This window comes from Porites lutea, chromosome 1 (assembly GCF_958299795.1).
Source record: "Porites lutea chromosome 1, jaPorLute2.1, whole genome shotgun sequence".
NCBI classification, from domain to species: Eukaryota; Metazoa; Cnidaria; class Anthozoa; order Scleractinia; family Poritidae; genus Porites; species Porites lutea.
This window is the reverse complement of record NC_133201.1, coordinates 9128420-9152395: the sequence shown is the minus strand read 5'-3', so window position 1 is coordinate 9152395 and position 23976 is coordinate 9128420. Positions and strand designations below refer to the sequence as shown.

The following is a 23976-nucleotide window of genomic DNA, read 5'->3' as shown; positions in this document are numbered from 1 at the left end:
TAATTCGATCCTTCAATACAAATATTCAGGTTGTAATCCTTGGATCGAGTAATACTGAAAGCAAGGCTGTGTCAATAGTGTATTTTGTGTAGTTGGACAAAATCGTTTCTTGTTTCTTTAGAGCATTGAACTCCAGTATTGAATTGTCCTTTTGGCCCAGCTAAACAACCACAGAATTTATATTGAGTATTGAGTCCAGGGCTTGACGATACAGTTTGCAAACTAAAACTATTGCTAAGACAGAAGATATCACGTTTATGTTTGTTCCGTTGTAGTCATTTTTTTGGTAATTTTCTTTCACAAAAGGGAACAAATTCTCATCAACCAAAAGTTAACAGGTTCATAAGGAGCAAATCAAAAGTAAAAGGAATCTGAAATTCTGATAGTACGAAATATTCCGAAAAAACGGAAGATATTTTATCAGAGATTACGCCATGCATAAAAAGCAGCTACCAAAACAGTTCCATTATATCTTTCCTTCATTTTCTGACGTACCAGCAGTTATACAAGCATGTCTCCTTTTATATTTGAGCACAGCTATTTGGAATTTAACCCGATATGTTACGGTGGTCATTCGATTCGCATCTTTGATTTTCATTATGCTGCTCCCCTTCCCTATTTATACAGGCAAATCAGCCATCGTCATCCTTATGTTATTATATATACAGTGCTGTATATTATATTCCTTTTTACATTACATTATTTTACCAAAACAGAGCCGAGTGTGTCCATCTTTCTTAATTTTAGCAATTTAATTTGCGCATATCACTGATCCAAGACAAGCTAAGCGTGCTGCGCAAGCGTGTTGTAAGCTTGCTTTCACCTTTATCGCCACATTTAATCTCTTTTTGTTTATGTGTTGTAAAACACAACTGGAAAAAAAACTGTATACACCTATTTCAATTAAGGTTGCTTCAGAGAAGAATGATGCATGATCCACGTTTCATAGCCCGCGATGCATTACTATGACAAGTCTAGTAAGTTTTGTACCCGCAACGAGCCTAGAAGCCCAGAAAGCAAACGCTGCTGACGCTTCTATGCTATGTCAGCAGAACGTTAAGACGATGTATTTTAAAACACTGAATCCTAGGCTTTTTAATTTAGACAGTGATTTGAGGTTCGGTTTTTCTGTGTGGTTATATGCATACAAATGCTGCAAATTTTCAACGAGTTTGCTTGGCTCGTGCACGTGGGAATTTTGGATGGAGTTAAAAGAAATAAAATTCAAGGCATTTGTTCATGAACTACGTACAATGAATAACTTAACATAACGCAAATATCTCCTTTGGAGGCAATTTAATTTTTTAAAACTGAATAGAAAAAAGAACAGCCAGTTGATTTGTTTCATTGAAATAACCAGCATTCTGGCCCATGAAAAAACAGCTTAGTCAGACGGTAAAACCCTATTCATTTAATGTTGTTAAAAGACGAGGCTTCTAATTTCTTACTGTGAGATTTTAAAGGGGAGATTCTTCAGCTCGCTCATGCTAAAGAAGTTTAGCAGCCATTTGACTTGAAAGCTCTCTTGAACGCCTTTTCACAAATGGTCTCCATTATTTCAATGAACGTGAACAAGAGTTAACTCACCCGCTACAAAAGGGTTTACCATAGCGCACTGCAGGCTACGAAACATGGTTTACGGAACCAACCTTAATTAAAATAGGTGTATATACCCGGGGGAGGGGGGGGGGGGGGTTTACTGCCATATGTGGGCTATATAGGTATGTGCCGCTGTGAAGGGTATGGTTATCAAGAAGTTTACTGTAGGATAGGGTATATAAATCAGAGCGTTTGGGTCTAGAATAGGGTATCATTTTTCAGGAAACTGATCAGTTGGTTGAAGATTTTATCTAGACGAGGGATTGTGGTATAAGGTTTTTTTTTGCTAGACCGTGCTATGAACCTCAGTAGTTGCTGGAAAACAGCTACTCTAGGATAGGAGGGACTTCGGAGTTTACCCTAGTATAGGGTAGCAAAATTCATCTGAACTAGCTCTGGTATAGGTTAAGGGTTCCAGGGTCCTAGCGGCACATCCCCTCCCAGAAATTCCTAAAGTAAGGCCCTCCCCGGGTGTATATATAACATTAAGAGAGAATGAACTCATTCTCCTTTGATAACAAATGTTGTAAGCATTGGATGTAACATTAGATTTCAGACTAAGTAGGTATGCTTCTCGGTAATGATTATAACTAATCAGTTTATAAAGAACATTTTTACAGATTTTGCAAGACCAGTGGTAGGTTCAAGGAATCACTGTGAATGTCAAATGTTTAATTTGATTAATATTTTAGATGTTTTTTGTTTTCAAAAAATAAAATAAAATAAAATAAAAATAATAATAATAATAATAATAATAATAATAATAAAGAAAAACCTTATACGGCTTCGTATTTTTCGAGTAAGTTATGAGAACTGTTAAAATATTTGAAAAAAATTCATGATTACTTTATTTTAGTCATGACAACATTGTGAACGAGTTGCAGCCTATACGAAACACGTGTCTATTCCATTCTCTCCCGTTCCATCCCATCAATACCATCCCATCCCACCCCATTCCATTCTATTCTATTTTTCTTTTTCTTTTCTATTCTATTCTATTCTATTCTTGTCTAGTCTATTCTTTGATTGGTAAAAATCATTATTGTCCAACCAACCATCTCTAACTTACAAATAACAGTTATGCAGACTAGCTATGTCCGTGGGTATGGTAATGTATGCTAATGAATAGCAACACAGCCATTAGTTAAAAAAGTACTCTGTAAGAACACATTTTTTTTTACCAGATAAGTCAGAAATTTATGTCTGGACTTCATCTTATCCCTTCCACTGTCGCAATGTGAAAATTATCTTACTGTCAGACATGATAAGGCCTTCTCTGTTACCTTCAGGAAAAAGTAAGGTTTAGAGGTTTAAGACAGTGACAACTTTCTATGAGACTTTGTTGACTTTGTGGGTGGAGCTAATAGAAATTAAAAATAATGGTTTCCATGTGAAAAAGAACTGTCCTTTTATTATAACGAATTGTCCGTATCAAGCGGAATCCAAAGACCTGGTTTAAACTGTAAATTGTTTCAGTGACGCACAGGCTACGTTAAAAAGCTGCTTGAGATTGGATTATTCAAGAAAACAAAACAAAACAAAACAAAACAAAAAGCACAAAAAAAAAAGAAAGAAAAAGATAAAGAAAAGAAATCGAAATTGCATTTAGTCTGGGCTACCCCCTTTCGTATTTCTACAACAAAAGATGTAATACGTTGCTCTAATGGCTATTTTTATCTATTTATATGGTAATAATAATAATAATGATAATAATAATAATAATTATAGATAAGGAACTTGAGAAGTTAGAGAAATACCACCTTTTGAAAGATGAAATTACACGTCTGGCGCATGCGAAAAGTCATTGTAGTGTCTGTTGTTGTTGGGGTTCCTTAGAGCCGTATCAGTCAACTTTAAAGAGTACATGAAACGAATCGGCGCGATTGTGAGGTTGGAATTTATCCGGATAACAGCGTAGTTGGGGACAGCGAAGATACTTAAGAAAATACTGTTCCTGTAGGAAGAAGGAAAAGAGAGACCTGGGACCCTTAGTGACTTGTTGTAACCCGCTCCCAAAGGACTATAAACCAGACCGAACACCCTGCCTGAGTCTACAAGGAATGGACATAATAATAATAATGAAAATAAATAAAAAGAAATGCTGCCCTATTATGATGTACTGGAACACAAAATCGGTACAACAGCGTCTTCTGCGCTCATATCATTATCCCTTCCTTTTTCAACCTTATCTCTAATAACCAAGGTATCAACGCAGTAAACTTTTAGTTATTTTCGTGTATGAAAGAGAGATTTATTTAACACATAATTTTTCAGAAGTTTTTCGTTGGTAGTTGGATTAGCTGTGGTCTTGAGTGATGACTTCTCGAGCTTCTGTAAACATGACAAGGTGGTTTCAAGATGGAAGTACATGTCGCAAACGAGAAATGTACGCTAATATGAACCTTTGTTAGTTTTGAAAATATCTAACGTTATTAACTACTGCCTCCTGCATAAACATATGGTCATATGTCGCTTTGTTTTCGCATCCCAAAATTTAGCAATAAATTCTCGAAAATTTACTCATGAGGTTACGAACAAAATGAGGATACGTAACTTCGGGTTAATCGTAATATTACAGCAATAAACCCCCTGGCCTTCTGAATAAACACAACAGATTATATTTGGATTTCAGTATCCATGTATAATTTTTTTAAGATACACAAAATAGGGGAACTGAGAGGAATTCGGGTGTTTGTAAGGTTATACAAGCTGCACAATGCAAAAAAAAAAATACATAAACAAAGACAACAACAATAACGATTTTGAAATAATCCAAAAAGCGTTTTTTTTTTTTTTCGGGAAACACGTTATGAATCTCAACGCCAATCACTTTTAACAGTTTTAACCCTTATGAGTTACACCCACAAGAGCAAGGTTAGTTAGCTGTTTCCCTCCTGGTCTTCTGAATAAACGAAAAGAGTATGACAATAATATCAGCTGGCACGAGAAGTACACATCAGTGGATATATAAGTGGGTGGATTATACAGCTCTTCATTGTACGTTTGTGTTAATACTGTGAACATTTCGTGCTCTAGGGCGCATCATCATGAAGTGCTCAGTAATTTTCATCCTGCTTGGGTTATTGGCCCTAACTCAAGCCGAAGATGACGAAACGATGGCGTTGGTAAGGTCATGTAAGACTATACAAGATTGTCATTTGAACGAATTTGCTGATTTTTCTTTTTTTTTTTCGCCCCACCTCAGTTGTTGCTGGCTGTCATTTGTATCTCAATTGTCTTAAAAAGAGACCAAATGACCAATGATCGAAGGCTTAAATTGTGATATCCCTTAAGTAATATAAATTGTCTTAAGGAAGCTATTTCAGCACATTGATTAGCCACAAAAATTATGGTCGGTTCTTGTTGTTAGTTCTCTTCTTCTTTTATTTTGATAAGTGACATCACTACACAGTCTACCTGTACTTTAAGTTAATAAATTAACATAATCAGCGGTAAATATGTCAACCAAGTTGACCATTTCTTTTGACCAATTTATTCATTTTGCTCTTTTCGCCTACTGAATTTACTCCAACTCTATATCTTTTCATTATGCAGAAATTTCTCAACCAATACCACTACATCTCGACATCGAGGTCTGGCAATCACAATGTTGAGATAGCAATCAGACGTTTTCAGCGATTCGCTGGTCTCAAAGTAACTGGAAAACTTGATCGTGCCACCATCATGCAGATGAAAAAACCGCGATGTGGATTGCCAGATGACGAAGAAGAGGGTGGTCGCGTGCGACGATACACAACTGGTGATAGTTTTTGGTTAATTATTGCAATTGACGTTATGTGTTTGCATATTGCAACTCGTCTTACCTTAACCAATACTCTATTCTTTAAAGGAAAAGATGAGTGTAAGACAAGGAAAGAACCTAAATACGTATGAGAAACACATGAAGTGTCAAGTATTTACCCCTTTTAATTCCAAAAAACGATATCAAAATAAAAGAAAGAAAATTAAAAAGAATAAATGAATAGAAATAATCATCTAACAACAGAGAAATGTAAGTCTCTAGTGAATTTTTGCTTTTTACGACAATATACACTTTTTAAAATAACGGACAGCCAAATTTTATTAAATACTAAATACATTTTTTTTTGTTTTCATCCCTATCATGCAGGCCCCAAGTGGAGCAAAACCAGCTTGACTTATTTCGTCGAGTATGGTGAAGACCTGAGTCATGACCAACAGGACAGTATTTTTCAAAAGGCTTTGCAGTTTTGGTCTGATGTATCTGCCTTGTCATTTAGCACGGCTAGCAGTTCCTCTGCTGCCGACATCAAAATAAGGTAGCAATTGCATTTACAAAACACAGTTTTTTTTGGGATGATGGCGTTTCTAAGTCTTAAGACCTATAAAGACAACAAATGTAGTCAGTTGTGATGTAGTTCGTTATCGACGGTCCGTTTCATATTGCTAGCTTCATCGGGCGATGAGGTCGACTTTCGGTTATTATTATTATTATTATTATTATTATTATTATTACAGGTGATGCCGGTAAAAGTAAATTATAATTTGTTATGAGAACAAAAAAATATATATACATGTAAATATATATAAAATAAACTTAAAGAATAATATCAGGACGAGAGAGTTAAGCCAGCATGTTTCAGCTGCTTATTTAAAGTGGGATTCTAATTCTTTTACACTATATAAAGCTCCGAGTTTAAACCTTAAAATAATTTGATCAAAGAGGATTACCTTTTTCGTCTTTTTCATTCAAACGCTTTGTCACGTGACTGATGACGTCATGTGGCTCTTTTGGTCATGAAAAAAATTATCAGGTAGAACATTACTTTCCTGCAAATTTTCTCTGTCGTGTGATAAAAGGTTGACTCTCTACAGCCCCTGGCCTAGTCTCCCGACTTTTTCGCTCATGTTCATTACCCCCCTTAAATTTTAAATACCGGACGTCAACTGATTATTTTTCATTTAACTCGTTAATGGAATCTTGTCACAGCAACAACAACAACAAAAAAAACCGTTCGGAAATAGTTACGTGACTGATGACGTCATTACCTTAGATGCGACATGGGAGGATATTTTATGGCAAAAAATTCTCAAAGTTATAAAGCTTTTAAAAACAAATGCCTCAAAAGATTCCGGGAGATTTTTTTTATGATTATTATGATTTAGTTTTATAATAATTAATACTAATACTCAAATATACATTGCGCCACAATCTTCAAAAACTGAACACTTATCGCTCTTTATAATGATGTTCGAAACATCGAAACGTCAAGTAACGCTCTTAAGTTTAATTTTTCTTGTTAAATGCTTCAAAAAAGCAACTGACTATTGGATCTCGCACTGCTTATTATTGTGATTTACTTATAATACAGTTTTGGTGCTGCCACTCATGGCGGTTCAAGTGAAAGCACCTGCCCATACCCTTTCGATGGTGAACGTGGAGTTCTGGCGCATGCGTACTATCCATCGGATGGTCGCGCTCACTTTGACGAAGACGAAGAGTTTACTGACAACACCCCACAAGGAATTAACTTACTTTGGGTCGCTACTCACGAATTTGGTCACTCACTCGGTATCGGTCATTCTGACGTTAAAGGTGCTATCATGTACCCTTACTACACAGGGTACGTGGAAGGCATGGAGCTTCACTCTGATGACATTGCTGCAATCCAGTATCTTTATGGTAACGTACTGGAATTTGTTTGTTTGTTTTTGTGTTTTTCCCCCCTTGCTCATGTTCATATTTTTTACCACTACCTTCATGCCTTGCGACAGTTGTTCTATTACTAGACCATACATGGTATCCACAGGGTAAAGATGTACCCAACAATGAATCCCTCGATATAACAAACAGTTTTCTTTATCCCAGTGTTAGTATTAAGGAAAAGAATCTCGATATAACAAAACATGGTTATATAGCAAAAACATTTGCCATTCTCTTGGGCATTCGTTTAGATTAAGAGTAGTCCCCATTTTTTTCAGGGATATAGTAGAGCGAGCGAAACGCAAGCGCGCGTTAAGATTACCTTACGCGAGAAAGGCGAGACGCGGCGGGGAGACAGAGAAATGAGGGACTACAGACAAAGCCCAAGCTTTTGACCCTTCACGGCTGACTGATTTTGAAGTGTGAAGTTGGTATCCCCTTCCAAATCAATTAAGCGCATCCAATGGCATTCCTTCTCTCATTGAGCTGTCATTGCACTTGTCATCGGTAAACTGCTGGGGATATTTATTTCAAGTAAAAGAAAACCCAGATACTAAGTTTCTTCGCGGCTGTTTCGCGTGAAGAACTTGATAGTGAAAAAAAGGGGGGTCGGTAGTTAACACAAGACTTTTACCTCATTCCAAAATGCTGCTCGTTCCAATGAATTTTTTTTTTCTCGGACGGGTAGATTATGCTCTGGAGGAAAACGTTTTGATTGAGAAAGTGTGATTTTTGCCGCTTATTTCATTCTGTGAGGTCGTGACACGCATACTAATTTCTGCGGTTATAATTAACTCTCTAATGCAAGAGCATTTTCTTTGACTTCTTTTGAAAAGTAAAGCTCTTCAATGTAGCTAAATGTGTGTTTTAGGTTGTTTAATTTCTCCAAAGTGCCTTCTGGATTTGAATAGTTATAAGTGATTTTCGATTTGTCTGTGAATGTGACGGTTTCCTGCAATGTTTCGTCACGCTGAACCCAGCTCGTTAGCGTTTTTAGGAGGATGTTAAATTCTCACGTAAATTGTGATTATGTCGAGTGTTGATAGCGGCTGGTGTGTTTTTGACAGATGTTGACAGATAGCCATGGAAGAGCCACCAGAGTTTTGCGTTGTGAGAGCAAGGTATATTAAAGTTCAAAAGCTTGGGCTTTGTCTGCAGTCCCTTATTTTTCTCACTCCCCGCCGCGTCTCGCCTTTCTCGCGTGGGGTAGTTTTCACTCGCGCTCGCGTCGTCTCGCTCATCTATCCCTGAGGAAAAATGGGACTACTTGTAGTCTAACATTCGTTATATCTAGGTTCCACTTCTGCACGACGGTCATTCGTGTGCTTGTAGAGAACATGTACAATTATATAATGTATATACATCCCTGTTCGTGACCTGATTTAACAAGAGAATCGTCGGATACATCGTTCTTCTTCCTGTAAATGGGTAAATTGATTTGAAATGACAGTGGGCTTTAAAGGGCACAAGCTTTTAAGTTTCCAACAACCCAACAATTTTTTTGCAAAAACTGCACATTTAATAAATCGACATCAATATTAAGTGTCTCTTCTGGAAAAAATAATAATAATAATAATCTCCAACAATTGTATTAAATAATCCCTAAGTACCTACACGAGGTATTAAGAATTTTTATTGTATTTAAATGAAAAAAAAGGTCATTTCTTCCAACAATGTTATGAAACAATACGTTTCTACTCACACAACAGAATGATTCTCGAATTATCGGGACTCATGTCAACCTTAAGTTAAGCGTCCTATAAAAAGTAACTTCTCTCCATACGCGGTTCTGTAACACCAAGTTAACATCTGCATTTAGTATAGCTTTTAATAAACGACTTTTTTTTCAAGGTGCAAGCTAAGCAGTCGTGGCGGTGGAGGAGGTGAGAATCTGGGATGAAATCTGAAATACTTTTAAGTGAAAATACATGCAAATACAGCTGTTTCGAGAAAGGTTGTCGGAAAAATTTGCACGCGACAATCCCGAAAGGTAATACAGGATATGATCAATACTGTGCTCCTGACGAAGTAGCTGTCAAATCCACTTTTGTTACTTTCCTATAGTTTAGCTCCCGCAAACATACGTTCATGGGCTCTCGTGCTATTATTTTATTTTTCTTTGAATTGAAAAACAGTGTACTCAAAACCACCAACAATACCCTTGGGGATTGGCGCGTGCACTTTTTCCTACAACCTTTCTCGAAATAGCTGTGTGCACAATGTCACATCCTCAACGGTTACTACGAGGAGTGGACCTTTACTTTTCATTACTTCTCGCGAGTGTATATCTCCTTTCTTTTTCATTTTTTTTCTTTTTTAGGCCTGAAGAAAAGGAACCTTTATTGTTGCTAGTTGCATGTTTAGTTTATTGTTTAATGAGGCCTAAACCAATTCATAACTAATATACCTTATAAGTAAATGTTTTAAAAATCCCTTCAAAACGGAAGAAGCATATGTTAAAAAGCATCATTTTAGCCCTCAGACGTACAGGGCGGGCGGGGGGGGGGGGGGGGGGGGTTAGTGGGGTTGGGAGGTGTTGCTCAAGTCGTTTGTTTGTAGTTGTTGTTTCGTTAGGGTCTTGTTTCGTGTTTTGACTGTCAGTTGTCATCATGGGCTACTTTACATCACAGTGACATATTTTGTATGTTACCAGAACTGCTATTCATAGTCAATCATCTATTTGCAGTGCAATATTCGAAAAAAAATCACAAATGGCCAAGGTTCCCTGACGCTGCAAGCAATATCGTTATTTTGATTTATGTAGATTGCAGATTAGACTAAATAAAGAATGCGTTGAAAACCAAATACTCGTTGTTTTCCTCTGCTGATATTAGAGACCTTTAAGGTACACCGTTTCTGAAGTACTGGTAGATGGCCTCTTACCCCGGAAAAACTGGTAGGCTACCGGATAGAGCGGTGCTGCTATTGTCATATCTGGGACTTCATCAGGTCACCTTTTGTAAAACTGCGTGGCATACATGTTCGCCCACCCGTACCCGTGGGTAGGAACGGTGTACCGTAAAGTTCCCTTTTTCCTCTGTGAAGGACGGGGGGATTTCGTGTCGAAAAGCAATTTATCAAAGGAAGTCAGAAATACAATGTCATGCAATCAGGGGAAGTCAAGTGTTAGGTATAAATACACCTTTACCTTAGCTACATGTATCGTCATCATCATCATCATCATCATCATCATCATCATCATCATCATCATTATCGCCGTAGTCGTCGTCGTCGTCGTCGTCGTCGTCGTCGTTGTTGTCGCCATAATTACCATCATTATCGGCATCATCATCCTATCATAACTACCATAAACACTAGTCATCTTCCTCGTTTGGCTGACTTCTTCCAACCACACACTACAACAATTGTTTGTTCCTTCTTACCATAAATTCAGCTAAATAACAACAATGAAGTTTACTCTTGATGTGATAGCTACAATCAACAACAAAATTAATGGAGGCACTTCGCTCTAAGGGGCCTTTCTGATGATTTACCGAGTTAGCTTTAAAAGGGGAAAAATAAATCTTTCCCCTCCACATCTCCTCCAGGCAGTGTTGTACCGGTGCTTGAGCTAAATGTAATGATGTATAAAACAAAAATTTTTCCAAACTTTGAATGCAGGGAGGAGGGGAGGAGGTAAAGATTGTTTACCTGTAAATTTATTTCTGTTTAATGCTAAGGTCAACTAGCTGCCTGGCTTCGCTAGCCCCTATGGTTATTCCAAGTAGCCAGTACTATAATTTTTCTTTCAATATTTCTGTTGTTTCAATTTATTGTAGAAAAAGAGTGAGTACAAATAAGTATTGTTGTTGCTCTCTGTGGTTACCCAATATGAGTACAATGTCTCAACATTTTTATTTGTTACTTATTGTAGATGATTGTAGCTTAAACGTTCTTCTTCCACCCTTTCGTCATATTTTCATGTTCGATTCACTTTTGTTAAAAAAAATGTAATCAAATTATGCCCAGACTAAAATATGTCACTGTTCTTGATATGCTCTTCAATCCAAGTAATAAAAGAACTTATTCGCGTAAACACAGAGAATGTATCCCCGCCTGAACACTCGGGGATACCCCAGCTTAAGGCACCTCTTAGGACATATCTCCCGCTTTCTTCACAAACTAGGGGTCCGCCACTGTCTCCATTGCACCCACTTGCTTTCGGATCCCCGGCGCAAAGCATCGACTCATCATCGATCGGCTGAAAATGCGAGTTTCCATTTGAACATGTCGAGTAGTTCGCCGTTAGCTAGTTGAGCTTGTTGCAAAATGACAGCTTTAGATCCTCCGTAAACTTGTACCCCCCAACCTGTAAAATGAGTTTTTGTCTTTTCTTTTCGTTTCTTTTTCTTTATTTATGTCTTTATTGATTTCACTTACTCAAAAATACCTTCAAAATTTTTATACTTTTGCGATTAAAAGTTTGTTGAACTGATATAACTAGATCTAACAGAAACAAAGTAAGTGAGTTTTTGAAGTCGTACATCAAACACATCCTCGTGGAAATGTTTTCTTTAATTACAGAAAAAAAATTAGCCTTCTCCGGTCATCAGAAGCCCTTTTCCCTTTTTGGGCAATTTTCAGCTTGCACGAATTTTTTTTCCCTCACTGCTTGTGCAGGATTTTTTTTTTTCAGGTGAACCCCTCTGCACGATTTTTTTTTCAGACAAATATTGCTTTTTTTTTTTAACAAAATATGTTTTTGTGCTTTATAAATTATTCTACACTCACAACAGATCAAAGGATACAGGCCACTTTAATGCAAAATCTTTTCGAAAATGTGCACACAGTGAGAGAGGAGGAAGCCACTTGGAGTGGACGGCTTCCCTGTGCATTTTTTCAGTCCCTGCCCTCTGGAATTCTTCTCTCACAGCCCCTCATAATGATGTCATACTCCATTCACCAATGAAAACCATACTTTGTGGTTCTTAATTTTTGTTAAAAGTACCGGTGGCAGTGTTGCTGTTTATGTCGTTGACAGTTACAGTTTTAACACTTACTACACTACACTACGTGTGAATGCACTTTTTCATTGTATTATAGAATTCTTATTCAAGGCGGTAAGACCCATCCTCTAATTTTTATTGTGAGCACAAATAATTTCATAGAATATTTACAAAGCTACCAAATTCTAATATTTATTATTTTATTTTATTATTTTTAATATAATACAGTATACAGTGTATGTTGTAGGTACACTAGGTGCAATTTAAAACAAAAACAAGGTTCTAATTATCTCCTTTCAATAAGAAGAAAGTGATTTTTGTTTATTCATATTGTGCCTGGTAATATTGTTGATTTCTGAAACTCAGACTTTCTGAAAGAAACTCAGACTTTCTGAAAAACTCACAATTAGACCATCTTTCTGCATGAATTTTTTTTCTTTACCTTCTTCTTTGCATGAAGTTTTTTTCTTGGCATTTTCCCTTGCATGAATTTTTTTTTGTTTTTTTCCCCACCCTCCCCATCCCTTTTCTTCCCCACCGCCCCCCCCATCACTTTTCTAATGGTCCGTCCCTAAGCACTTTTTTCTCCAATTTTACGTGTTAGTCGGGTAAGAATTAAACCTCGCGCCTCTCATGGTTAGTCCCAAAGAAAACTTTGACTTCGGATGCGCTTTTTTTAAATCTGTGTTGGTTGCCCCTCCGTGATTAAAGAATTAAATAAAAAAGAATATTGCTTCTGAATTAAGTTAAAGTGTAGTTTGTTTGGTAAACCGTTGGGAATTTACTTGGCTTAACCTCGATCTTCCACACGCTTATTACTAATTTGTTTATTAAGTTTATCAACTTTTTTACAAGCACCACGAGACAAACACAAAACAAGACTAGACCGTAATTTCCAAATTTTCCTCATTCATCGAAGTATGGTAAACATAGATCGATCCGTTTTCACGTACCTGACAAGAACCAATCATGAACCGCGCTTTGCTGGATGGCGTCATATTTCAAATTGAAAATACCATGAGCATTATTCATTCTATAGAAAGTACCGTTGCGAACGATTCTGTGAATTCTAGCAAATTATTATGTGCTCCTTCGGTTGCCGTTCAGTTCGTTTTGCCATTGCACTGTATTCTTGGCTTACTGGCAAACATTGCGGACCCTTCGCACGAAGAAATAACAAACCAGAAAGGTAGGTGTAAGATTCTTTTGGCTTGAAGCACGTTGACACTTCAGTTTGTAATTTGTATTCTGAAATTAGCCCTTGCAAGATGAACTACTTCTGCCTTCATTGGATGATTTTTCTCCGCAGTTAAGATACTTTTGATAGTGATAGTCATATACTTACTATATTTCTGTTACAGAAAATACTACATAATGTTGGAAAAATAAACTCCTGACTAAAGATGTCGACCACATGGCGAACGGCCCACTCGAATTTATACGCGTGAATTTACAGAATTCCGTCAAGCCTATAGCTAGCAATTTATTTTATGTCTTCAGTTCATGTTTACTGTCAGTTTTGTAGGAGCTGCTCGTAAGGTCTCTGCTTAATGGTCGCAGAAAACAATGACATGTCATTCTTTCAATTGTTTTAGCGGAGCCCTCACACGCGCGAAGCGCGCACGGCGGAGCACCATGGGTAAGAAAAATTGGTAAACTATCCATCCGAGAAATTTTGGTTATGACGTCAGCGTACGTCCGTCCGTGCGGATTCTCCTGATAGTGGAAAGTAGAAAAGAATCCCTCCCCTCTCCCGTAGAGAGTTTTGTCCCCTGTTGTTTCAAAAGGCTTTACAAATGATTGCAAATCAGAACTTCAACTGAGCAAATATTTGGTGGATCTTAGGGGCCGACTATTTGAGTTTTGAGGGGTCTATACGTAATTTCAGAAAAAAATATCCTGCAGACTGATTTCGAGAGAGAAAAAGCATGCAAAGAAATTCATGGGAAAGACAATATCCTGCACTGAAAAAGATATTACTCATGACGCATAATGCTGAAAAAAATATCTTACACCGTCATATGAGGGAAAAAAAATTCTAACTCCAGAGGTGTGGGAAAAAATGATTACCTCAAAATCACCCATATCCTCCTCCTCCACAAACGTCCAATGGTCATGTTGACCATTTAGCGGGGTGGGGGAAGAAACGGATTTGACACCTCAGCAAATGTCATCCATCAAAAAATGCCGGGCTGGCGCGCGCATCAAGTGGTGGTTTTCAAGACTAAAGTTTTGCATTTCAAGATTGAAAATACGCCGATAAAAGACACAAGTGGAAAGAGAAAGTTCAATGGAATGCTAAGTTCCTTTTTGGGGACAAAGGAAAGCTTTTCGCTATTCAAATTGTCTTTCAACGAATTCAACCTTGTTTCTACACGGCCGATCGTAACGCTTGGCTTGTTTTAAACTAACCATGACAGCGAGGATTCTGAAGAAACTTGAGGCATGTATATTCTGTACTCTATGGTCAAGGAACTATACGTTTTTAATAGGGAATTTTTGAATTTATAAAGGTTTCATATACGTTTTCTACATTTTGACATCGGCGTGAAAGAACAACCATAAAATGTTCATTTGAAATTGATTTTTTGCCATATGCTCAGCCTATTTAAGTCGCGTTAACGGATCGACTACCCAGGTTTTGTTACGCGAATTTCTTTTTAGGATTAACTTATGGGTTTTTTATTAAAAATTTTCAAGAAATTATTAGTTATTCATCGGTCATTGTTCATTCATGACATTAGCAAAAAAAAAAAAAAAAATACAACCGTTAGATTTTTAGAAACACTTCAGACGGGCTACTCCCCTATCTTGAATTAAAACTGGAGTGCTGTTTTTGTACATGTTCTATTGACTGCTGCTCATTTTCTTTCTCATTACTTGCCATTTAAGAATTTTGCAGTGTGTAGAATTCAAGAATTTCTGCAGTTTTGCAGTGTGCTGCTCTTTTTCCATCACTCGTGAATACCGCTTGAATGAAGCTTACTGCGTTTGTTTTCAGTTGTTTGTGTACGGCTTTATTATTATCGCTGAAAAAGTGAGCTTATCTAAAATATGAAAGAGTTCTCCTCTATTCTAACGGCAGACTAGTCGGCTTTTCGAGCCCTTGTTTCTCTGTATTACAGTTAGTAGCGCAAAAGGTTATCTTTTGCTTTCCTATGTCTGTCCCCAAAGAAAATGTTATACACCTTACGTAAAAATTTCCTTTCAGATATCGTGAGGTATAAATTTAAAGGCTACACATAACTGTTTGTCCGGACCGTTTCAAAATGAAATAAAATAAAATAAGAAAACAGAAGAAAAGAAAATATAATGGGCTTACGGGAAGACAAAAGTTCCTAGGTCGGCCTGATTTTCCTTTTAGGTCTTCCTTATAAGACAGAAATACTGACCCTAGAAATCGTAACCTGTAAATTGCTGCTATTGAAGAGACCTACAAGTTCACAATTTGTTCGATTCAGGTCTCTTTGCGGAATATTTTTCCGTAACCATTTAGCCCCTCCTTCAAAAGGTGAACTCATGCCGCAGGCTCCTACAGTTCCATTTATAGGGGTGTGAAGATTTCTTTTCTTGACTTAGAGTTCATGTTATTACTTTTAAATTTGATTGCTTTTATCATAAGTATAGAAACGGAGGCTTCACTTTTAGCCCTGGCTAAATCTATATATTAGTATTGTTTGGGGTTAGGGTTAGGCACCATTGGTGACTTCTCTTCCGGGTTTAGTGGATAATGCGGGGTGCCGGGGCTACGGGGTCTTGGGGTCTATGGAAAAGACGGGGTCCCGGGGTGTTGTGTGGAAAAGACTGGGTCCCAGGGTCTGTTGAAAACACGGGGTCTGTCGTTTTTGTGACTACATGACCAAAATACACAAAATATAAACGTCATTCACTACACTGGTCTCAAAACAAACTGACGGAAATTTGCAATACAATTGCGGACTCCGAGTTTTTCTACGGCAAGGAATGCGTGCACGAGAGGAATGTTTCCCGACTGACCAGTATAAATATTTTTCCCACGAGAAATATGACTTAATAAACCTTCCGAAAAGTCTATTGACATTTTGTCCGTGAAGTGGAAAAAGTCGCATTTTCCGTTAAACGTACTTCTGTGAATTGCATCACAGCTTTGTCAGGCCGGCGTGGCCTTTAAAATCCCGCAACCCTTAAAACTGTTTATTCTCAACAGGATACTTTGAAGGTACTCCGAGCTTCAGGTGGCGAGAAATGGGGAATAAAACAGAGATTAATATGGGAGTTTTGGATCAGTGGAGCAGCCAAATATTTTCTGGAAAACAGAAAAGTAGTGATAAAACGATTTTCTGGTGAAGGGAAGGCCTTCAACAAAGCCGGGATCGGATCGGATTGCAGATCGGATCCAATCCGGGCTGGTATGTTCGCTTTTGGTGCAGAAGAATTATTTTGAGAAACGTTTTTTTTAATAATCCGAGTTCTGACAACAGGATTCTAACCTATGACTAGTTCAGACACGTTTGGACTAGTAACCGGTTCGACTCGGATTTTTTCTTCCGAGCCGCCTGGGTTACTGATTTAAAAAAAAAAAACATCGTTTGTCATGTATCACCAGGCTTAAAATTCACCTTCAGCTTGAAAATCATCGCAAAGAATTATTTTCAACTGAATTGCAATGGGAAATTTCCTGTTGCATAACTTCATACGATTACAATTCCAAAAGGAGGCTTGGTCACGTGACATCGCCCAAATTGAAGATGGCGGAGAGAGATGTAAGTATCTCATAGAGGAGACGATTAAGAAATTCGCTGGAATGAGTAAGGCTGCTCGGAAGAAAAAATCCGAGTCGAACCGGTTACTATAGTCCAAACGAGTCTGGACTAGTCGTAGGTTAGACTCCAGTTTTAAGAACTCGGATTTCTTATTCCGAGCCACCTGTGTCATATTTAAAAATAGCTTTTTTCAAAATAATTCTTCTGCGCTAAAAGCTAAAATATCAGTCCGATCCGATCCGATCCGATCCGGGGTCCGATTCCATCCACAGTCCAAATCGCGATGCAAGCCATACGATCCGGTTGTTGTTGACGGCCTGAAGGGCCGGCAAATTGTAAGAACGTGGAAAAGGAAGCGAAAATGCTTGATAGGGTAAGGCACCCTAAAATAGCCGAATTTCTACGTGTTTGTTCTATGCCACTTGCCATTATGATGGAATAAGAATGCTTTGATTAAATTTTACGCCATTTGGTTTTGACCATCAAGTGTCATTACATAACAAGACCGTCAATCTGAATGAAAAGTGAAACTGTGATTACCGGTAATTCGGAAAAAATGATATTTATGAAAAAGAAATTAAAAATAAAACTTAAAGAATAATAAACGAAAAAAAGAAACAAGTTGCAAAAAGAGAAACGCTATCCTAGCATACTTCCCAATCGAACGCACCCTATGTGTTTTGAGTAAAATTAGGCTACTTATATGTTACACATTCGTTTTCCAATCAGTGTCTTCCATTCTCGGCGAAATTGATAAAAATAGACATAAAGTTTACTCTACGTACGTTGACGATCTAGCGTTTCTGGACTGCCCTAATGTTATGATGGATTGAGAAGTCTAGAGAAATGTCTAAACCAAAAAAAAAAAAAAAAAAAAAAAAATCAGGTTTATTTTTGTTTCGTTGTTGTCTTTTTTTTTTTTTTCATAAAAAAGGGAACAATTTCTCACCAACCAAAAGTTACCAGCTTCATAAGGAGCAAGTCAAAGGAAAAAGGAACCTGACCTTCTGATAGCATGAAATATTCCGTAAAAACGGACGATTCTATTTTATCTGAAATCACGCCATGCATAAAAAGCAGCTACCAAAACAGTTCCATTATATCTTTCGTTCATTTTCTGACGTACCAGCAGTTATACAAGCATGTCTCCTTTTATATTTGAGCACACCGATATGTTACAGTGGTCATTCGATTCGCATCTTTGATTTTTATTATGCTGCTCCCCTTCCCTATTTATCTACAAAACCGTGAAAGGAATGCTATGTTTAACCTAAATACAGGTAAATCAGCCACCGTGATCCTTATTTTATTACATACACACTGCTGTATATTATACTGCTTTTTATATTACATTATTTTAACAAAATGGAGCAAAGTGTCTCCGGCATCTTTGTTTTAACAATTTAATTTGCGCATATCACTGATCCAAGACAAGCTAAGCGTGGTGCGCAAGCGTGTTGTGAGCAAGCTTTCACCTTTAGCATCACATTTAGTCTCGTTATGTTAATGTATTGTAAAACACAAGTGGAAAAAATATGTATACATATGTATATAACAAATGTTGTAAGCATTGGACGTAACATTAGATTTCAGACTAAGTAGGCATGCTTCTCGGTAATAATTATAACTAATCAGTTTATAAAGAATATTTTTACAGAGTTTGTAAGACAAGTGGTAGTGGTAGGTCCAAGGAATCACTATAAATATTATATTTAATGTTTAGTTTGATTTACATTTTAGATGTTTTTTTTTGTGTTTGTTTTGAAAAATAAAGACAATAATAATAAAACCTTATAGGGCTTCGTATTTTTCGAGAAAATTATGAGAAGTGTTAAAACCTTTGAAAAAAAAAAACATTTATTTTATTTTATTCGTTTATTTGATTAATTTCTTGAACATGACCACATTGTGAACGAGTTGCAGCTTATACGAAACACAATTCTATTCTGTTCCGTTCCATCCCATTAATCCCAGCCCATCCCATCCCATTCTATTCTACTCTATTTTTACTTTTCTATTCTATTCTATTCTTGTCTAGTCTATTCTTTGATTGGTAAAAATCATTATTGTCCAACCAAGCATCTCAAAGTTACAAAGAACAGTTATGCAGACTAGCTATGCCCGTGGAAATCGTCAAGTTGCCATCATCTTATACATCTGTTGCAGTTCTTTTTTTTTTTCTCGATTAATTTTTTTTTTCATTCTTTTTGGGTATGATAACGTACATGTATCCTAATGACTTTGAAACAAAGGAGAAATAAAAATTAACTGAAATAATAATAATAATAATAACAATAATAATAATAATAATAATAATAATAATAATAATAAATGAACGGCAACTCATCCATTCGTTAAAAAGTACTCTGTAAGGGCACATTTTTTTTCGTACCAGATTAGTCAGAAATTTATGTCTAGACTTTATCTTATCCCTTTCACTGTCGCACTGTGAAAATTCCAAAGCATTTTCTGTTACCTTCAGGAAAAAAAGAAAGGTTTAAAACAGCGAGAACTTTCTATGAGACCTTGCTGACTTTGTTGGTGGAGCTAATAGAAATTAAAAATAAGGGTTTCCATGTGAAAAAGAACTGCTCGTTTATTATAACGAATTGTCCGTAACAAGCGGGAATCCATAGACCTGGTTTAATCTGTAAATTGTTTCAGTGACTCACAGGCTGCGTTAAGAAAGAAAAATAATAATTATTATAATAGATATGCGTCAATGCGACAACAGCGTCTTATGCCCTCTTACCATCATCCCTTCCTTTTTCGACCTTACCTCTAATAAGCAAGGTATCAACGCAGTAAACTTTCACTTATTTCCGTGTGCGAAAAAGAGATTTATTTAACACATAATTTTTCAGAAGTTTTTCATTTCAGTAAACTGCTCCCTATTTGGTAGTGGATTAGCTGTGGTCTTGAGTGATGACTTCTCGAGCTTCTGTAAACATGACAAGGTGGTTTCAAGATTGAAGTATATGCCGCAAACGAGAAATGTACACTAATATGAACCTTTGTTGGTTTTCAAGATATCTAACTTTATAAATACTGCCTCCTGCACAAATATATGGTCACGTCGCTTTGTTTTCGCATCCGAAAATTTAGCAATAAATTCTCTAAAATTTACTCATGATGGCGGATAAAATGAGGATGTGTAACTTCGGGTTAATCGTAATATTACAGCAATAAACCCTCTGGTCTTCTGAATAAACACAACAGATAATATTTGGATATCAGTATACATATATAATTTTTTTTTAAGATCTACAAAATAGGGGAACTCAGAGGAATCCGGGTGTTTGTAAGGTTTATACAAGCTGCACAATGCAGAAAAAATATATAAACATAAAAAAAGACAACAACAACAACGAATTTGAAATAGTCCAAAGAGCGCTTTTTTTTTTCGGAATCTTAACGCTAATCACTTCTAATAGTTTTAACCCTTATGAGTTACACCGTCCCTTAAGAGCAAGTTTTGTCAGCTGTTTCACTCCTGGTCTTCTGAATAAACGAAAAGAGTATGACCGTAATATCAGCTGAGACGAGAAGTACACATCAGTGGATATATAACTGGGTTGATTACGGCTCTTTATTGTACGTCTGTGCTAATACTGTGAACATTTCATGCTCTACGGCGGAACATTATGAAGTGCTCAGTAATTTTCATCCTGCTTGGGTTACTGGCCCTAACTCAAGCCGAAGATGACGAAACGATGGCGTTGGTAAGGTCATGTAAGACTATACAAGATTGTCATTTAGACGAATTTCTGAACTTTTTTTTTCGTCGCATGTCAGTTGTTGCTGGCTCTCATTTGTATCTCAATTGTCTTAAAAAAAGGCCAAATGACCAATGATCGAAGGGTTAAGTTGAAGTATCCCTTAAGTAACGTAAATTGTCTTAAGAAAGCTATTTCAGCACACTGAACAGCCACAAAAATTATGGTCGGTTCTTGTTGTTAATTTTCTTCTTCTTTTATTTTAATAAGTGAGATCACTACACAGTTTATCTGTACTTTAGGTTAATAAATTAACATAATCAGCGGTAAATATGTCAACCAAATTGACCATTTCTTTTGACCAATTTCTTTATTTTTCCCTTTTCGCCTACTGAATTTACTCCAACTTCATAATTATCTTTTCATACCGCAGAAATTTCTCAACCAGTACCACTACATCTCGACATCGAGGTCTGGCAATCACAATGTTGATTTAGCAATCAGACGTTTTCAGCGATTCGCTGGTCTCAAGGTAACTGGAAAACTTGATCTTGCCACCATCGACCAGATGAAAAAACCGCGGTGTGGATTGCCAGATGACGTGGCAGGAGGTAGTCGCGTGCGACGATACAAAACAGGTGATAGTTTTTGGTTAATTATTGCAATTGACTTTATGTGTTTGTATATTGCAACTCGTCTTGCCTTAACCGATACTCTATTCTTTAAAGGAAAAGATGAGTGTAAGACAAGGAAAGAACCTAAATACGTATGAGAAATACATGAAGTGTCAAGTATTTGCCCATGTTAACTTCAAAAAACGATATCAAAATAAATTAAAGAATATTTAAAAAAATAAATGAATAGAAATAATCATCTAACAACAGCGAAATGTAGCCATCTGGTGAATTTTTGCTTTGTATGAAAATATGCACATTTTTTTTTTAATAAGAGACAGGGAAATTTTATTAAATACTAAATACATTTATTTTTACATCCCTATCATGCAGGCCCCAAGTGGGAGAAAACCAGCTTGACTTATTTTGTCGAGTATGGTGACGACCTGGGTCAATACCAACAGGACATTATTTTTCAAAAGGCTTTGCAGTTTTGGTCTGATGTGTCTGGATTGTCATTTAGCAGGGCTAGGAGTTCCTCTGCTGCCGACATCAAAATAAGGTGAAATTGCTTTTACAAACACATTTTTTATTTTGGATGATGGTGTTTCTATGTCTTAAAAACCTATAAAGACAACAAATGTAGTCAGCTGTGATGTAGTTCGTTATCGACTTTCCTTTTCATATTGCTAGCTTCATCGGGCGATGAGGTCGACTTTCGGTTCTCCTTACAACGCAGGCGACGATGCTACGCTATGATTGGTTAATTTTTAAGAACTGTATTCGTGAGGCACACAAGTGCATTATTATTGTTATTATTATTATTATTATTATTATTATTATTATTATTATTATTATTATTATCGTTATTATTATTATAAGTGATACCAGTAAAAGTAAATTATAATTGTTTTACACTATATAAAGCTTCGAGTTTAAACCTTAAAATAATTTGATCAAAATGAATTAGCTGTTCCGTCTTTCTTCAGTGCCACGTATTTATACGACGAATCACGGTTCGAGGTTGTCCGCTATAGTGAGAAGTGGTTCTATTTGATTTTATTGAAATGAATGGATAAAAACTGATCGGTCTTTTTGATATACAAATCATGTCACAGAGAGCTAAAGAGAAAGTAAAATAAACTATTACAGCTGATTCTTAAGTCGCGGCACAAGCCGATTGATAAAATGGACTTACAAAGAGAATACGAATTGCTCTTACTGAAAAGAAAACACCAACTTAATAACAGCTTGCAAACCACTAAGTTGAAGCTTATGTCATGTTAGGCCCCTTTCAAACGTGGAATTTCTCAGCAGTGCCGAACACTTATTTTAGTCGATGAAAGTAATTAAATACGGCAGTTGATTCGGACGTCGGATATAAACGTCAAGTAACTCTCTTAAGTTTAATTTTTCTTGTTAAATACTTCAAAAAGCAACTGACTATCGGATCTCGCACTGCTCATTATTGTGATTTGCTATAATACAGTTTTGGCGCTGCTACTCATGGCGGTTCAAGTGAAAGAACGTGCGCATACCCTTTCGATGGTCAAGGTGGAGTTCTGGCGCATGCGTTCTTTCCATCGGATGGCCGTGCCCACTTTGACGAAGACGAAGAGTTTACTGACAACACCCCAAAAGGAACTAACTTGCTTTGGGTTGCCACTCACGAATTTGGTCACTCACTCGGTATTGATCATTCTGATGTTCAAGGTGCTATCATGTACCCTTACTACACAGGGTACGTGGAAGGCATGAAGCTCCACTCTGATGACATTGCTGCAATCCAGTCTCTTTACGGTAACGTATTGGAGTTTGTTTGTTTGTTTGTTTTTGTGTTTTTTTTTTCTTGCTCTTGTTCATGTTTTTTTACCACCACCTTCATGCCTTGCGACAGTTGTTCTATTATAGATCGTTTTCACTGTCACGCAACAAAAAATAAATTGGAAACCGTCCAGTGGAAGAAGCCGAGAAAATGACATGTTACAAAAGACTAATATATAAACAATTTGTCCAAGTCTCAGGTCTTTGTGGCCCACAGTTTCTGAGTTATTTGCCGAAACGTTTCACGCACCCTTGTAGAGCTTTGTATGGAGACGCCATATTGGTGTACCGTTTTGGTCCACCAATATGGCCGCCGGAAATCAACAAAACATCTGGAGTTCACTTTTTCTACAAAAGCTCTTTCTTTTCACTCGAGAACCAGCCTACATGCGCATAAACATATCTTGTAATACTTGAAATGGTTATACTGCTGAAAATCAAGAGGAGAGACTTTTCTTCAACGAGACAGCATCCCTGTTTTGGTGTCACGCACTGTGAAAACTCGGAAGTTCGTATTGCTGTATTTTCGAAATGAAACATGCTACGCGAATGGAAACTTGAACAAAGATTTATTTTTTGTTTATCTTCAACCTAGTCTAAATAAGAATTCGTAAAACCTCGCTGTTTTGACTTAACAGTTTGATGACGTCACTGTGAAAACCATCTATTAGAGCATATATGCTATCCACAGGGTAAAGATGTAGCCAACAATGAATTCCTCAGTATAACAAACGGTTTTCTTTATCCCAGTGTTAGTATTAAGGGAAAGAATCTCCATATAAGGAAAGCTGGTTATATAGCAAACACATTTGCCAGTTTCTTGGGCATTCGTTGTTTCTAGGTTCCACTTCT

General features: G+C 36.9%; 2 protein-coding genes across 2 annotated transcripts in view; both read left to right on the top strand.

Annotated features, from left to right (window-relative positions):
• The first annotated feature begins 4600 nt into the window (after window positions 1–4600).
• LOC140934826 (collagenase 3-like) lies at window positions 4601–10079 on the top strand. The gene is made up of 6 exons (XM_073384389.1): window positions 4601–4724; window positions 5155–5359; window positions 5729–5897; window positions 6951–7261; window positions 9134–9165; window positions 9969–10079. The coding sequence occupies exons 1-5, from the start codon at window positions 4647–4649 to the stop codon at window positions 9142–9144; spliced, it is 774 nt and encodes a 257-aa protein (XP_073240490.1). The 5' UTR covers window positions 4601–4646; the 3' UTR covers window positions 9145–9165; window positions 9969–10079.
• Window positions 10080–20572: 10493 nt separating this feature from the next.
• The window catches only part of LOC140943331 (matrilysin-like), a 4885-nt gene continuing 1481 nt past the window's right edge, over window positions 20573–23976 (top strand). Inside the window, exons 1-4 of the mRNA XM_073392439.1 lie at window positions 20573–20692; window positions 21120–21324; window positions 21694–21862; window positions 22790–23100. Of these exons, the coding sequence (XP_073248540.1) occupies window positions 20615–20692; window positions 21120–21324; window positions 21694–21862; window positions 22790–23100 (763 nt within the window). The 5' untranslated portion in view covers window positions 20573–20614. The remainder of the gene's footprint in view (window positions 20693–21119; window positions 21325–21693; window positions 21863–22789; window positions 23101–23976) is intronic.

Coding starts and splice junctions, on each gene's coding strand:
- LOC140934826 (XM_073384389.1), top strand. CDS start 4,647: ATGAAGTGCTCAGTAATTTTCATCCTGCTTGGGTTATTGGCCCTAACT. Junction 5,360..5,728: donor CGTGCGACGATACACAACTG/GTGATAGTTTTT, acceptor CCTATCATGCAG/GCCCCAAGTGGAGCAAAACC. Junction 5,898..6,950: donor GCTGCCGACATCAAAATAAG/GTAGCAATTGCA, acceptor CTTATAATACAG/TTTTGGTGCTGCCACTCATG.